This window comes from Melanerpes formicivorus, unplaced genomic scaffold (assembly GCF_026170545.1).
Source record: "Melanerpes formicivorus ecotype bairdi unplaced genomic scaffold, bMelFor1.0.p_v2 SCAF_6, whole genome shotgun sequence".
NCBI lineage: Eukaryota > Metazoa > Chordata > Aves > Piciformes > Picidae > Melanerpes > Melanerpes formicivorus.
Window position 1 is genome coordinate 4,691,484 of NW_027142358.1, and position 17,799 is coordinate 4,709,282.

Here is a 17,799-nt window from a genome sequence, read left to right on the forward strand (position 1 = left end):
GGTTGAAAGAGACCTTCAAGATCGTGTCCAACCTATCACCCAACACCACCTAATCAACTAAACACAACTCTTCAGCAAATTGGTTTAGAAGGAAATTTTGTCTCCTTTAGACTTTGTCCCTTTTTTTGTTTTGAGTTTTTTTTTTTAATGAGGTGATTTTGCAGAGACACAAATTACGTGAGATCTCCAGAAACACCACCATTTCAGTGATTCTCCATAGGTCTCCCTTCCTTCCTCAGATCTGTCTTTCGTTTGAACTAAATTATTGCTACTATGAGAAAAAAAAATGTGTCCTAATAACTCATTCTTTACCTAATTACCCAGCTTTGTTTCGCTTTTTTCTGCTGTATTACAACGCAAACACCACCAAACCCAAACAGATCTATCTAGGATATACAGAGAAGCTATTTTTAATCTTTGATACTTTTTTTTTTTAATGTAATTAATAGCTTTACAAACATCCTCCTTGTACTAGCAGGAGACAAAACTTTTCTGACAGACACCACCACCATGCTGGTCGACCAGAACTGCCACTTCACAAAGCAGCTGGGAAGTCATCTCAGTGCTGTGCACCTTCTCTCAATACCGCACCGACCACATCCTTCCAAAACTGGCGTGTGTCTGAAATGCTCAGAGGCAACAGTTAATTCAGCTCTCCACATAATACACATAATTTAAGCCTGAATTTTATTTGCCTCCCTTTTTCTGAGAAAAATACTAGAGTAGCAAAGCTGATCTGTCAGTCACTTGCTTTCTTTCAGAAAGTGATGAGATGCTGCTTACGAATCCCTTTCTTGGTAGGCACGTTGAAGGACTAAAAAGTATTGTTTTAGTTAAGCCTTGCAGCAGATGAGAAGCAGACTACTGGTTTCTTGCAAGCTCTGACTCATCCTGGGCAGAGATAAACTGAAACACATACCCACTAAAGATAAAACACAAACAATTTTCCAACATGAGGATTAATGACAGATAATAACTATAAATTAACTTTAATCTTTGACAAATCAAACAAAGCCCCTTAGATAAATGTCACTGCAATCTTTTCAGGTTTAAAAAAAAAAAGCCCCAAAACACCACAACAAAACCCCCCCCACAACAAATCAAAGCAGAAAGAGAAATCACCTACATTTTACAGCTAATATTTGGTACCAAACCAAGAAGCTTCTTAGCAGAACAACCGGAGTGTTCACACAACATTTACAAGGAGTGTTCAAAACACCGCTTCAATTTCTCAAATATAATTTCAGTTGCTTTTTAACATCAAAGGGGTCCAAGATTCTTAATCCTGATGCACTGAAACAACATCAGCTCTGCAATAGTTAGCCCTTAACTTAAATTGCATATTCAAGAAAGGAGGAGGAGAGCATTTTGGTTTTCTACTGTTCTCTCGCTACTGCTTGAAAGAAAGTCTGCGGAATTGTGCAACGGGTTCAGACAAAATTTAACTGAGCACAGGAAGGGTGCTGCTCACAGACAAGAAGGGAAAAACCAGAGTCAGAGACCTAATGGTGGACAATTTTGAAAATTATAGTGTGTGTCAATAATGGAGGTAACAGTGAGATTCAAAAGGAATAATCTCAGAAAATGAGCACCTGCCAGCCACAAAGCCATTAGTATCAGGGCTTTTATCTTTGCAACAGTTAAGTCTGGAGACACTGACAAACCTAATGACACAGCAAATAAAACATGGTGAAAATTTAAGTGGGAAGCAATCCCCTTCACTCAGAGAACACTGCTGTGGAGTATTCAGTGTTAAACTCGCTGTCCTAATCACTGCTAACAAACACTGCAAACCCAGCAGGGTCTAGCTGGGTTTGCAGATGTGCGTAGCTGATCAGGCCACAGAATCTGCATTAGGGGACAGATAATCCCAAACCAGAAGCAGCAGGCTCCTGACCAAAGATTCCTGATTATGGAGTTTGCCTGTACAGACCACCCAGGGTGATCAAATGTGTGCCCTTCACAGAAGGAGGAAAAACAAGGGCTTGTATAAACACGTCTGAGACACAGACCTGGAATACAGTGCCTTGGAATGGGAAGCTGTGGAAAAAAGACCTTCTGAGAAGGTCTTTTGATGGTTAGGAGTCTTCATTTAGTAGCAGGTGGGGACCAGGGAGCATGGCTGAGACAAGGAGAGGATGAGAGAGATACTACACTAACTGGGAAAGAGAAGACAAATGCTGTAGCAGGCAAACAGCTTGTCAACATTCAGAAAAAGATGGCATAAGTAAGCACAGGTAGTAATGAGAGTTATATAGAAATATATATATCACAAAGTGCTGGGTAGTATTCAGTCCTCATGGTGTCCCCATCCCAGGGAGTATTACTGTCCTCACTTAAAGGCAAGGAATCAAGGCAGAAACTTCCTCAACTCACACGGACATCTCTATCAGGCAAATCCTAAACCCATCAATACTTGCTAGTCCTTAGCTGGACAGTAAGTATTTAGCTGCTGAGATCTCACCCACAAGGAGCTGGAAGCATCAGTGCCTGCCCCACAAGCCTGAAGAGTGGAAGAAAGATGGTCACATATCCAGGCAAACCTGGCCAGTGTGGTAAGACCAGGTTGGTAGAGGGAAAGAGGGAGACAACTCTGCTCTAAAGCTGTACTGAGGGCAAGCAGTGTTTGCCATAACAATTAGATATGCAAATAAACACATTGAAAACTAGTGACAGTTTACTGTTGTCATGGAGAAAAAAGCACTCTCCATTCTGGGTCAGACCCAAGCACACTGCATTTTCTTTCCTTCAGTGATAAACTGTAGGGAGCACTGGAAAACCCAGGAGTCACCCACAGCTCAGCCTGGGACTGGAAAGGCTGAGACTTGACAATCAACACAGCCTTTGCTGCATCACCCCAGACGGGGCCATGACAGCTGTTTAGATCCTCAAAGGTACCAGAAGGTAAAAGCACAGCCTGCAAGAAAACAGCCACACCATGCAAAGGCCAAAATGGTTCCCAGCATTGCTGCTGCTGGTGGGGAAACTGAGGGTGACAATGAAGCACAGGATACTTAGCTCCAATTTCCTTGAAGCTGCCTGGCAAGATCTTGTCTGAATAGAAATACAAGGCTTGGCTTGAAGCCTTTGGGTATCTTTGGCCATCCTTATAGCCCTCCCAGCCCTTGTTAAATGATGGCTGCTAAGAGGGAAGAGGAGGCAATCAACCACTTTAGACTCAGCTTTCCCACCCTGGGGGTTTCTTCGTAGAAGCAGCTGGCCAGAGCACTGCCATTGTTCTAGCAGCCACAAAAAACCCACAGACATCCCCCTTAGCCCCCCTAAAATCCCATAGAAGAGCCAAGATAAGTTTATAATGGAAACCCTGACACAACCTTAACTATAGCATCCTGAATGGAAGGCGATAATCTGATCTGTGTGTGAACTAGCTCCCCTTGTCTCAGTGGTATTTATCTTACTTTAACTCCTGTTACAAAAGGGTTGAGTCACACAGCAGAGCTAGCCAAGTAACAAAACTGCAAGGCTTGCTAAAACTTCAGATTCAAGGATAAACAGGCACAATCCTGAAACAGGTTGGAAAAGAGAGTCTCCACAGGCGTGCTGGTAGCCAGACCTCCAAGTCCCCAGACAATGGTGTTTTCTTCTGCCTTGCAGAGATTATCACAGCCCAGCAGAGGGGTGGGAGGGAGAGGGTGTAGAGCATAGGGCTCTGCCCTTCGGTTCATGGTAACATGGTATTACCCAGGGCCCAAGAAACCTGATCCCGTAGCAACCTCATGTATGGAAAGTGCCCCAATCAGATTTCACTGTGTCAGGAGAAGAAGAGTATTTACTCTGCATACAGATTAGTCACAAAACTGGGTCACTTCTTTCCTTTTCAGAGAGAGGGGGAAAAAAACCAACCAAAACCAAGGCTTCTTTTTCGGATCTTTTTGTGTCTTCCTCTCTCCCCCCCCCCAAACTTCTAAAACTATGTGATGTGAAGTGTGGTCATTCACAGCTGTACAAGCTGCTCACACAGCACCTGCATGGGTAAGGTTAAAGCATATTCCCCTCGCTGGGCTTGCATTTCTCAGAACCCAGCTCCTTAGCTACTTACCGGTTCTTTTCCAGCTCGTTGTGCGTAGACCTGGAAGATAAACAAAAATTTGGATTAGCCATCTTTGACCTCTCAGCACCAAAGTTCAATTGCTGCAAGCTGTACACATCCCCAGTGGCATATCACAGCATAAAGCCAACCAGCTACATACGCGAAAACCTACGGCTACAACCTCAGCCTCCCTGCTGACAAAATTCCTCCCTCCAGTACTTACCTGCTGCATGCAAAGTTGGTGCTCTTACTGGAGCTATAGAAAGTGCTTCCTAGAGACTTAAATGCACACAAAATCCCCCAAAGGATCAATGACTATAACAGGGGACCAGTCAGGCATATCCAGACTAGTTCTGGCTCTGTCGCCATCTCAGTACATGAATGCAATTAAGTTCCTTTGTGCTTTAGTTTCTCCACTCGCCATGTAAAAATACCGGTATCATCTGCTGACACTGGAGCTCGTGGAGTATTAATGTATGCACATCAAATACATGGGATCCTCCCAGCAGAACTGGCTCTAAGGACAATCCCTGGGAGCCCTTCAGTGGCTACATGCTAGGTTTAGCAAACTCAGTAGAAGCAGTTATGTCCAGCCAGTACAGCCACATTTGCAAACATCAGTGTGGCATTGAATATCCCTTTCAGGATGTCTGGAAACCTCTCAGGGATTGAAGCAGCACTGCCACAGCACCAGCTTGGAGCAGAGCAAGTGACCCATAAAGTGGCACTGTGACCACTTTACAAAGGAGGGGGCTTTGTCTTTATACCTGCCCACCATGCCAAGCATGCTGCCAGCACTGTCCAATTCAGAGCTCACAGCTTGAAAATGAGACCAACTAGACCCAAAAGGGAAAGAGGCAAGTTCCTTCTCCTTCCCTCTGTGATGACAGGACAAGTGGCAAAAAAACAAAAAAGGCTTAAATCCTTTTTCTAACAATGTTATTAGTAACCCAGGTAAGGTTGTTGAGGATTATTTAAAAAGGATAGCCATTTACCCAACATTTCTCTTCAACAGAAGGTCACCTTAAAATAAAGAGTAAAAGGAGCCCAAGAGCTTAATAAAAAGGATCTATTTTCTGTAATTTGGCATCACATTTCTTCCGGAGCTCTGAGAAGATTATCCTCTATCCCCCATCTGGAGAATCCCACAGAGAATTCTACAATTAGGGAACTGAATGGAGGATGTGCTCCAAGGGAAACCCTGTCATAATTAAATGCTTCTCCAAAAAAAGGGAGGAGGAGTGCTTAACAGGTGTTAGAACCTCACTGAAGACGATGAATAAACCGCGGATGCCTGTGAAAAACAAGGTAAATGAGTCGTAGCTAGCCCTGGCTGAGAGCTGTGGGTGGCCAGAGGAAAAACAAAACCTTACCACATGTCTGTGCAAGGTACCTTGCACAGCAGGATATGGGACACCTTAAAGGCAAGGTACACTACAGCCCAACTCCTAAAGTTGAGTAAACTCCCAAAGCAAATCCTTTCCTCGCATGAAGAGAGGATTCCTGAAGTCTGGCTCTCAGGAATCAGAGACCCAAACATAACATTTAGGCCATAAAATCTCCCAGTTCAACCCCCTACCTCCCATGAAACCTGCAAAATCTATTTGTCCAGGCAACTTGGGTGCAAATTAACCCACTAGAGCTGAGCTGAGGCCCTTTAAATCACTGGCTGTACGTTCTCAGGAACACGCTCGTGGTTCTTATTTACTGCTTGTTCCCGCAGGAGCCTTTGAGCTCTTCTTGACTCTGACATTAGCAGTTATAAAGCCAGAGATATGCAGTGGCTTGAATTCCTGTATTATATCGAGCCAATTATTAAGGCCAGCACTGAAAGAACAAAGTTTGGCCCACTGCTGTGAACAAAATTAAACCAGCAGGTTCTTCATGCTCCTCTCACACAGGAGACTCTTTATTACCTATCTGCCTTCTGATGAACAAGACAACTGAGAGGGGTCACAGGCTTTTCACCAAGTCATGAAATTTATGCTGTGACTTTTACCCATATTGGTGGCAAGGAACAAAACAAATCCCAACCCCCACAACACTTTCCCACTGAAGCTGAATGCAAAGGAAAGAATCTCAGAAATGCTGAACAAATCCTGCTTCTCTTACCTGCTTTTGCTTTGCTTAGTCTTATGGATACATTTGGAAAAGTTTTAGTTTTCCCCTTTATCTAAATTTAGGACAAAAACCTAACCCCAGAACTGCTCCTCACTACCACTATTCACTCACTAGCTCTTATTTTCCATGCCAGTTTCCCTCTGCTTGAACAACAGATACAGGGGAAAAAAAAACCCTACCACCCTCTCTTCTGTTCATAATTCATTTCATTTCTGTAGCTCCTGATCTAGAGATTAATTTTCTCCCTTCATCTTTGTGCTGCACATGTTCCTAAGATTTATTTGGAGTTAAACAAGGACAGTACTGTCAATGAAGTGGAAAAAAGTACAGAAAGCTCTATTGATACTACATTCGGGGGGGGAAAAAAATGTTTTGAATAGGTACAGAAACAAATGTAACCGGACCTCTTGAACTGAGCTGGTCTTATCAACAGAGAACTTAAAGAGTATCACCAGGCTGAAATCAAAGCTCCATCCACGGCCAGCTTTTTGATGGGCACAGGATGAACATCACAACTGTAAACGATTGCAGCACTTGGAGAATGGTTCAGGGTTACTTGTCACGCACTGCATTTGCAACAGCAAGGTGCGTTCCGTGTGATGTTGCTTTGCTGCAGCTGATCGTCAGTCACAGCCTGTGTCACCTATCGAGGTGAGGACAGGGCTGGGGAGCGTGGAGCTCACATTCTTGCTGTCGGGCAGACAGGGCAAGCAGGACCTTGTCCCCACCTGCAAAGCTCAGACCAAGGCCAAGCGGGTATGGACACGTTCATGGAGGAAAACACAGGCCCAACCACACATACCATCACTGCTCAAAAAACTTCAGCTGCAATTTAAAAGTAGCTCAAGCACAAAGTGTCTGCAGGGTTCTCATTTACAAGTCAGGTTTCTATAGCAGTCAGTCCTTAACGGTAAATTTCGAGCACCCGAACAAATAACTCCTCCTAAACTCTGAATGGATGTTATATAAGGAGGAGGGTCCTGCTGGCTGGGTTTTGAAAACAGCTTGGGAAAAGATCAAGAAAGATTTTTAGAAGCTTAACAGAAAGGAGTCAAGCAAACAAAACAAAAACCAGCAGAGCAGTCCACAGCAACGTTTTAAACCAAAAGCTGAAAGAGAAGAAACTGAAGTTTATCCCTCCTCAGCCCAGACACCTGGAATGACATACAAAATAGGAAGAAACAGAGAAGCAGCAATTGTCAGTCACTCTGATCCAAGGTCAAAAGCAACAACATTTTTGCACTAGTTACCCTGATTCTGCCTGCAACTTGCTATTCAACACTGTAACAAAGTGTTGCTGAAACATTAAGCTACCCTGAATCCCCTCAGTTAATGAGGCACTGTAAATAATTTGTCATTTTATCCTATTTTGTTTACTTGATAAAAAATTCTCCCACCAAGGCACAAGCAGCCAAACTTTCCCCCAGCACAGGTAAGCCAACAACACAAACTGCATCAGGGAGGAACAAGCTCTAAAGAGCACTGAATTAATTTGTCATTGGATTTTTCACTGTAATTAAAATCACAAAGCTGCCACATGACATTAAACACAACTGACCTTTCTGGTTTACACATTTAATATTGATAAATAGCCCAAAGAATGCATTTGCAGCATATCTGCATTTTGGGTTGACTTCTTACTGAGGTAACTATTTTCTACTGGGAAAACTGAGTAAGCTGGAGTCCTTCTCCCATGTGATACACAGGTGGCATTTAGACCCAACGGACCTGTCATTTCCTTATACCTTGTCACCCTCCTGTCTGTCTCTGGCACCAGCTCCTGGCTCCACAGGAGCCCAGGACTCCAAAAAGCTCTATCAACACCATGGAGATAGCAGTGGCTCAGGAGATGCTGCTGACCCCAAGTACAGTCAGTTAAAGGAGGTGGGGAGAACAAAATGGCCTCTTCCTTAATGCCAACACAGAGCCAGTGCTTCTCCTCCAAATTCATTCACTTCACATTGATTTAACAAGAGGTTAAAATCAGGAAAGACATATCCCACCAGCTTGTGCAAACTAAGGCACAGTTACCTGAATCACATTTAGCAAAACAGCAAGAACATCCATTCACAGACCAGGCCACTGCTGCATCATCACACCACATGCAGCTTCATTCCTCTCCATTTCACAGACCTTTACCACCTTCTGGCTCTGCTGACACCCATTCACTTGCTCACCAAACTCCCCCGCAGGAAGACGTCTTTTTCCATTCCTCAAGCCAAGATCAACCAACCCTTCTGGAAGCAGTGAATTACATTACTGCTTTCTCTTTTATCTAAGTTAAAAGGAAGGGTGATCAACAGCTTTTTTCAATTTTAAATCCACCTGTGTCCACAAAGCAAAACTTACTGGTTGAAGAACCCCAATGGTTGTGCCAGGGTTTCAAGTAGCAGTGGATCAACACTGTAAGCAGTCTGTGAAACCAACTGCACAAGCCATAGTCTGGGAAGCCTCCGGAGAAGCTTCTCCAGCAGCAGTGCGTGAGTCTTTTGGCAAGACAAATGATAGCTGCACAAAAATCAAATCTTTCTGCCCACACTGAGATGCTCAAGGACTGAGTTTCTAAGGGAGCTGAGAAGCCACCTCTGAGAGGCCTTGGAACCTAGTTCTTCGAGGGCTGCACAGGAGCCTTTGGAACACAGCAGCTTATGGTACTTGGTGCTGTCAAAAGCTCCTACAGCAAGGAGCAAGATGCAACTAAAAAGGAGATGGCACAGCTGGAGCAGAAGTCCTGCTGCCATCTTTATGGCCTTTACAAGTACCAGACTCAAGTCTACCAACAGCCTCACCTCAGCCTTGCATATCAGCAAATCTAACAAAACATTTCCTTAGAAGCAATACTCAAGTCAGAAGTTACCTTAGTCATTACTATTCCATGATGTCCCTACACTGTCTGGCCTCAAAATCCAGAGCAAACACTTCTCCATGAGAAGCTGAAGTGAGAAGACAGAATAGTTTCACATTCTTGATGTCAATGGAGATCCCCCAGATTAACCTGGCCCCACATTATGCCTAGGTTTTTCTGACACTCTTAGATGGAAATTAATTAGATTCCTCCCAAGGCTCTGATTAAAGTTGTTTTCCCAGGATCAAGCCAGACCCTTTCCAAAGTTCACATTCTCTGTCTCCAGCAGGGAAGGGGACACAGCCATCCTGGCATCTGTCCATGTTTGTTCATCTTTGGAAAAGAAGAAGTGGCCTCTCAGTCCGTTTTCAGCCCAAGGAGAGGAAGTGAACTCCTGTGTGCAGTTCACAACTGCAGAGTGGCACCTAACTCTGGGATTTTACACAGTATCCTGAAAGCCTCCTCAAACACTCAGTCAAAAGTAACTTCAAAAGCTCCACTGCATGTATCTGTTGAAGAAGTAAATGTCTTCAGAGCCACCTACAGTATTTACACAGCTCCCCTCAGTTTGGGATCTGCTGGAGCTGGGCTCCCCAAAACCACAGCAGCAACCTGTTAAGCAGTACTTGGCTGCACTCTGCAGAGGAAAGGTTTTCCAAGCTAGGCCACACAACAGCAAGAATAATGTTTTGCATTCAGTGCTGCAATCTGGGGCCAGCAAAGCCATCCCCAGCTGCACCCTACAAGCTGGGAACAAGCATGCTGGTGTGGGCCTTCTCCTGTCCACCTGAGGCCCTAGGTGCAGAGGCTGGCCCTAGCCCCAGGCACCAGGGGAAAACTGCCCCTTCTCATATGCTCCCTCACGCAGGGCCCTGCACAGCCAAGAGGAACTGGGTTTGCTGAACAAGCAGCTATTCAATATTTTGTTTTCTGCTCATTGTTCAACGTGTGGCCTCAAGCCAAGCCCTGCTCTGAATACAGAACCGGTGCTTTCCTTACAGGCTTTCTGACAGGCTCACCGAGAGCAGTGGCGAGGCAGCTCACAAGCATTGTTTACTGTCAAGTACCCCTGCTTTCCAAAACAGAGGCTAAGGAGCAGGAAAATGAGAGTTGCAGCTTCTTGTCCCTCCAAGTGCCTCTACAAAGACCCCCAGGGGTCTGGTTTTCTGGGCCACTTTACACGTTCAAAGCACAGCTCCTGCTGATGGCCCTCAGGGCTGTGCATCATCAGCACTTCTGCAGCTCAGATCCCAGGCTCATGCCTTGGGGGAAAAAAATAAAATCCAAATATGAGGAACAAACTATTTGGGGGTCCTCTGTGACAAGCCAGGCTGAAATAAACTTGCTGAATATACACAGGGCTGCTGACAGGGGCCACATTGAAGCGAGTTCTCCAACGTGCTATATTCACTGCTCCATTCTTCTGCCTTCTAACTTGTGTGACAAGTGAGCAAAGGTCCTACAGAAACCACCACCTTCCTTTCTCAGGCCACAGTTAACCACATCAGAAGGGGCTCATGCATAGAGATCAGAAAAGGGTTGATGTATATTCATTCTGGGAGGTACTTTAGCAATTCCAGTAGAGAAACTCTAGCCCACCTCCCATGCAGCAGCCATCTCTCATGATTTATCTTGGACAAATTCAGGTAGATTCTCACTGGTCAGGGTGGGGAGGGTGGGGGAAAAGTTGCCTATCAGAAAAGGACCTCAGGGTGTTGGTTGACAGCTGTCTGAAAGGAGGTTGCATTGAGATGTGTGTTGGTTTCTTCTCTCTACTATCAGGTGATAGAATGAGGGGAAATGCCCTGGAATTGTGCCAGCAGAGGTTTAGTTCAGATATTAGGAAAATTCATTATGTAAAGAGTGGTCAGGCATTAGAATGCCTGGTGGTGGAGCCACAGTCCCTAAAGGTGTTCAAGAAATGTGTGGACATGGCACTTGGGAACATGGTTTAATGGCCATGTGGAGCTAGGTCGAGAGTTGGTCTCAGTGATCTTAAGAAGTCTTTTCCAACCAAGACAGTTCTATGATTCTGTATTTGTTGCATTTAACAAGCCAAGATTCCTGTCTATGATCCACAATGCAAGAGCCTCTTGTAGACAGACTCTTCATCTTACATCTTTTTTTCTTTCATTTTCTTAAAATCCATTCACTGAACCCCATTTTTCAGGACCTGGTGAGGAGAAGTTCCAGGTGGCTTCACCATGGCACCTCCAAGCTGTCCCACAAAGATAGAAGAGCATAGCACAGAATGAGCACATGAAATGCCAATACCTCTTCACACTGATATCAGGTCTGCACTGTCCCTCAGCTCTCTCAAGTGCTACTTGGGAAGGACAACCTTTCTACAAAATCATCATAAACAGGTCATTTAAAGCCAAATTAATTATGAAGTAGAACGAGGCACAGACTTCCTCCATCCCCTGCTAGCATCTTAGCATCTCTGTTAACAAAATCTTCTCTGCTGAATATTCAAGAGCAGGGTAAGGGCAAACAGATAGCTTTGTGTGGCTCCTTGTCCCACTGTCTTCCAGCAGGCTCCATGAGTCCCACTTCATGGTCATAGGCCCTTCCAAGGCTGCACCAGAATCAGTATCATAGTTGCTGGTACTTGCACAGCAGAAAGATTGCAGTGATTGACAGAAAGAGGAAAAAAAGGCACAGGAGGCAATTTTCAAATCTACCTAGAGAACTTGGGATCCCAGGTCTCATCTTTGCAAACAGCCACAAGGCTCAGAAACACCAATTCCACTTCATGAAAACAGCATTAGAAAAGTGTGCACATTACCCCAACATACAGATGGTGAGAAGCACGTAATGTACAGATGGCAGGACCCATGTAGGTCATCTGACATGCCCAGATCTCGCAGGCTTTCAGCAGCAGGCTCAGCAAACGATCCAAGAGCCCAGCATGCCAGCCCTCTGCCCTATACCTTGCTTCTTCCCACACATAACATTACCCTTTCAAGGAAGATGGTCACATCCAGAAATAGCCTTAGCAATGTCATCTGCAGAACAACAGCCTGTTTGGGGAACATGTACTTGTCTGCAGCATGCATCTTCTGACCTAAAGAAACTGCCTTCAGCTGCACTGGGGAAAATGAGGCTAAGTAAGCATCACCTGACTGAAATGCACTTTGGTTGAAAAGAAACTGATGGCATTTGTATGGCTGTGGGCCAGGACAGACTTCTTTCACTTCTATTTAGACTTGTTAGTTACCTCTCAGGTTACAACTATATTCCTGCAATACTGTGCCTGGAGATGGAAAAGAGGGGAATTACACTTGAAAATACATTACCATCACTGCTAGCTACACACTGTATTAAAGAAAGAATTACACTGGCTGTAACAATACCAGGAAGAGAACCCAGATTTCCTGATGTCTGGGGTTATGTTCTGTCAACAGGGACATACTCATCTAGCATCTGGGAGATCCATGAAAGGGGAAGGTTGAGAAAAACAGAAGAGCTCTTATTTCTTCTGTTCTTAGAGTACTGGCTCACAAGCAGGAGCAACTAACAGGAAGGCAGCGAGGTGGCTACCTCCTACTGCTCCCAGATGGCCAAGCTACTTGTGAAAGAGTTCATGAACTGCTGCAGCTTGTAGAGTTAACTGTTAAAGGCAAACCAGAACTGATGGTGTGTTACCTTACCATATCTATACACTGCCCAAGCACCTGGGCAGTGACAACTGAGTAGCAGTCTCAACAGCAATCCCAAATGCAAAGGGACAGATGACTAACTTCTCCTTTCTTGACAGTGTAACAGATGGAAGGAGATAAAAGAGAAGTGTTCAGAAAATAATCATCTTGCTTATGCAGAGGAACTTTAATCAAAACTGAGGCAAAAGAATTGCTCTCAGTCCACATACCTGCTTGTCACAGAGCAAGCAGCAAAGTATAAACAAGTAATTAAGATAATGCTGGAAATCATCTAAGCTACTTCAAAATGGGTTCATGAAGCAATAGAACTGAAGTGAAATCACTTTCAGGTCAGAGAATGGAAGTACAGTAGGGAGCAGAGAAATAAGACATGGGAATACATCCAGCAGGATGGAAAAAGCAGGCCTGTTCCCTCTGAGCTGATCAACAAGGCAGTGTCTCATAGAGAAGAGATCCGGGCAAAGGCCAGCCAAGTGCACAGCCCCAGAGACCTACAGCCTCTGATCAAGAGAGCCCAAAATAGTCAACAAAAACAAATCCTGTCTTTGTTGGTTCAAAGAAAGTAGGGAGTAGAAGCCAACATTCTCATGAGGAGAACAAACAAAAGCCACTCTCAGAATTTGGGGAGAAGTTTGTCAGGAGGAACCAGGCAATGATCAACAGAAGGAACTCAAATGAGCAAGACATGTAACTCAGCAACATAACATGAGCTGGTCTGTTTGGGTCAGAAAGAGAAATGGAGTGAGAAAGGAAAAAGTGAGTCTTACCTACAAACACAGGAGAAGATGGAAAACACACTACAGGTGACAACCAATTCACTGTCAAGCAAAGGATCAGGTCAAGTTAAATAAAAGCACAAAGGGTAAACTTCTGCATGTGTTGTGGATGAGGCATTACAGAGAAGATACAGAAAGGGTACAAACCTGTAGAGAGGAGACAAAAACACCCCAAAACATCTGACAAGAAGTACTACTTAAAACCAGGGAATTGACTGCACACTGAATGCAATGGGAATAGAAAATGAGGCAAATAGATTCACAGACTGCATTGGGTTGGAAGGGACCCTCAAAGGTCATCTTGTCCAACAACTCTGCAGTGAGCAGGGACACCTCCAGCTACATCAGGATGCTCAGGACCACATCAATTCTGGTCTTGAATGTCTCCAGGGATAGGGCCTCAGCCAGATCTCTGGGCAACCTGTTCCAGGATTTTACCACTCTCATTGTCAAGAACTTCCTCCTTATGTCCAACCTGAATCTACTCTGCTCCTCATTCTGTCACTACAAGCCCTTCTAAACAGTCCTTCCCCAGCCTTCCTGTAGGTCCCATCCCATTCAGGAAGTGATTCATAGAATGGTTTAAGTTGGAAAGGACCTTGAAGATCCACCTAGTTCCAACCCCTCTGCCATGGGCAGGAACACCTTCCACTAGACCTGGTTGTTCAAGGCTTCATCCAGTCTGAAATCCACAGCCTCCCTGGGCAACCTATTCCAGTGTCTCACCACCCTCACTGTAAAGAATTTCTTCCCAATATCTAGCCTAAATCTACCCTCCTCAAGCTTAAAGCCATTCCCTCTCCTCCTATCACTACAAGCCCTTGTAAAAAGTCCTTTCCCAGCTTTCTTGTAGGCCCCCTTCAGGTACTGGAAGGCTGCTCTAAGATCTCCCTGGAGGCTTCTTTTCTCCAGGCAGAACAGCCCCAACTCTTGTCTCCAGAGGGGAGGTTCTCCAGCCCTTTGATCATCTTCATGGCCCTCCTCTGGACCTGCACCAGCAACTCCACATCCCTCTTATGCTGGGGGCACCAGAACTGGATGCAGTAGTCCAGGTCTCATAAGAGCAGAGTAGAAGGGGAGAATCACCTCTCTCATCCTGCTGGTCACACTTCTTTTGATATAGCCCAGGACACAGTTGGCCTTCTGGGCTGCAAGTGCACATTGCCAGCTCATGTTGAGATTTTTATCAACTGACACCTTCAAGTCCTTCTCCTTGAGACACCTCTCGAGCCACTGGTTGCCCAGTCTGTATCTGCGCTTGGGATTGCTCTGACCCAGGTGTAGAACCTTGCACTTGGCCTTGTTGAATTTCATGAGGCTGGCTTGGGCCCACCTCTCGAGCCTGTCCAAGTCCCTCTGGATGGCATCTCTTCCCTCCAGCATGTCAACCAGACCACATAGCTTGGTGTCATCTGCAAACCTGCTGAGGGTGCACCAAATCCCACCGCCCATATCATTGACAATGATGTTAAACATCACTGGTCCCAGTACTGAGCTCTGGGGGATGCCACTTGTCACTGGTCTCCATTTGGACACTGAGCTGCTGAACACAACTCTGACTGTGGCCATCCAGCCAATTTCTTACCCAGCAAGATGATGTGTTTGACCCAAATATCATCCCTTCCATCCTAAATCTCTCTAGGAGCTGGAGCCAACAACCTTCACACTTCTAAAGACCCCAAGAACCAAGTTTCTTTCCACTACACTATCACTGTTAGCAGTGATGTATGGGAAGAGAGCAGAGCACAGCAGAGCAGAATGCTGCAACATGAACAGCATGAGACCTGACAGTCCCACTGCTGCCAAACAGTGCTCCTGTGCAGGCTTTCCCCAAATCTGAGAGCTCAAAGGAATCACAAGCCTTCAGCCTCGGAGAGTGACAACTCATGACAGATGCTGCAGCAGTGAGTTGTAGCCAAGTTGCAGATAACATCAACAAGTGGGCCTGCTTCTAGTTTACACAAAGGCATCTTCACACAATTCAGACAGAGACTACAAATTAAATTCTACATCTGCTGAAGGTATCATAGTATAAATTCAGCCCAGAACCACAGGCTGCTGCATAGACTCCCTGCTACACACATCTCCCTGCTCATGGCTCTATTATTAATACAAAAAGGAAAGCACACACTGCAGCTCTGCAGCCTCTGCTTGGAGGGCTATTCAAACAAACAAGGTGACAAAGGGTAGCAGAGCAGGTTCCCCCATGGAAACTCCTACACCAGCCCTGCTGTTCTGATGGCCTCATTCCTCAGGGACTGGGGTTTATGCTTCTCCTGCCATTTGCTAGGTTGAGCAGAGCAGGTTCCCCCATGGAAACTCCTACACCAGCCCTGCTATTCTGAGGGCTTCATTCCTTAGGGACTGGGGTTTATGCTTCTCCTGCCATTTGCTAGGTTGAGCAGAGCAGGTTCCCCCATGGAAACTCCTACATCAGCCCTGCTACTCTGAGGGCCTCATTCCTCAGGGACTGGGGTTTATGCTTCTCCTGCCATTTGCTAGGTTTATCCTCTGTTTTTTGCCTGGTAACCTGCCAGCTGTAGTACTACAAAGCCAACCATCACTGAATAGACATTGCATACAAAACCTCACTTATGTGGGGTGTTTTTTCCCCCCAAAACCACTGGCAGAATCTCAGCTTCTGATGCAGACTGGTAGAGATAAGGAAGGGCACAACTTAGGACCAGCAGGTTCAGGAACTCCAGCATCAGTATGACTTGCTTGCCTACATTTACAGATCACACTGGGGCAAATTACATCAAATAGGCAGATAGGATGTGTTGAGGCTGGACTGAGCTATTTCAGTACAGCCCTATCTGACAACTTGTTCTGATCAATGGTACCCCAGCACAAACCTACAGAAGATACTGGGATTTTAAACAAGGGCTGATGCCACCTCTGCTGCATGGACCAGCAGCCCATTTTCCCAGTCCACTATTCAAACTGCCACTATGCTATCTCAAAAAGAAGTCATGCTCACACCTGTATATAGTCAATACTGACAGCCAGTCCCTCTCAGCATCTCTAACAGAGAAGCAACCCTTAACAGTTCAGCCTTGTCTGGTTTTCCTTTATTGAAAAATTACCTAGAATATTCATGTATACTCTCTGCTGAAAGGCAAGACCCCATCTTCAGTTATTTCTAGACAAAACCTCAACAGCAGCATGAAGATGCCAGATAGTAATCACACTATTTGTACATTATCAAAATGTGGCATAAATCAAAACACAGCAGAGCAGATCTCATCCATTCTGTTTTACACATGTGGATTTGCATTCCATGAAGCAAAGCCAAGTCCTGAGCCATGAATAGAGCTCCCTGCTACTACAAGGATTGAGACAGAAAGCAGTCTCTACCCCCAGCATATCATACAAGGGCCAGATTATAACCCACCTACACACAGCAAGTCAAAATTCAACTCCCACCAGCTGTGGACTAAGGTGTGATCCAGCATGAGTGCAAGTGGCTAAGAAAACAAAAGAAAAGGAAAAAAGGTCCACAAACAAATAAACAAAGGAACAAATAACACCTGACAGAGGCTAGGAAGCAACAAAGCTGTAAACAAAGAGCCTCAGCTCTTTGGGACGTGAGGAAAGGGGTAGGGTCTTTGTGCAGAAAAGCAGACACAGTGGTTTGCTCTTTCAGGAATTTCTTGCACAAAATGTGCAAACCACTCAGCCCCCAGTAAAATAGAAATTACAGCACTGTCCTAACTCCAGAGGCTCTAAGAAGCACTGAAAATTGCCAGGTACTCAGCCATTAGCACAATAGGGGGAAGGGCAATGAACCTCCTCCAACAAAAACTAATGTATTTTATATATATATATATATATTTATAACTATGCTTAAGCAAGTGTTCACCAATCCCCCTACTCCTCCCTTGCAAAGAGAGGTACTGCTGCACAGCACTGCTGCTCTGGTAAATCAGGCATTCTTATGCACCAGACAGCCAAGGTTAACTTGCAGCTACATATGCCACATCCTTTCAACTTCTGCACCCACATTTGTGAACCTGTGGCACATTAAGCCATCACTTAAGGCATATGAGGTCCCTTATGCACATCCACCTGCCCCCATCTTTGCTCAAGGACATGGTGAGCAAATTAAGTTTAAAGCCAAGAACACCTGAGGGTTTCAACAGCACAGCCCCATTCCAATCCTCATAAAACAGCTTCAAAGGTTATGAGAGTGAAGGGCTACAGAGAAGATTCAGCACAAAACCAAGTGATGGGATTTACAAGTGTGGGGGGAAAAAAAAAATATCAAATGGGCAGAGGAGAGGGAAACACTAGAGAAAATGCATCACTAGAACAGCCAGAAGGGCAAAGAAACCCAGACACTAA

General features: G+C 45.1%; 1 protein-coding gene across 2 annotated transcripts in view; it reads right to left on the reverse strand.

Moving 5' to 3' along the window:
- MXI1 (MAX interactor 1, dimerization protein) overlaps nucleotides 1-17,799 on the reverse strand; it is a 59,300-nt gene that overhangs the window by 25,928 nt on the left and 15,573 nt on the right. For both annotated transcript variants that reach the window (XM_068139399.1, XM_068139400.1), the window contains exon 3: nucleotides 4,061-4,090. In XM_068139399.1, coding sequence (XP_067995500.1) covers nucleotides 4,061-4,090 — 30 coding nt within the window. The remainder of the gene's footprint in view (nucleotides 1-4,060; nucleotides 4,091-17,799) is intronic.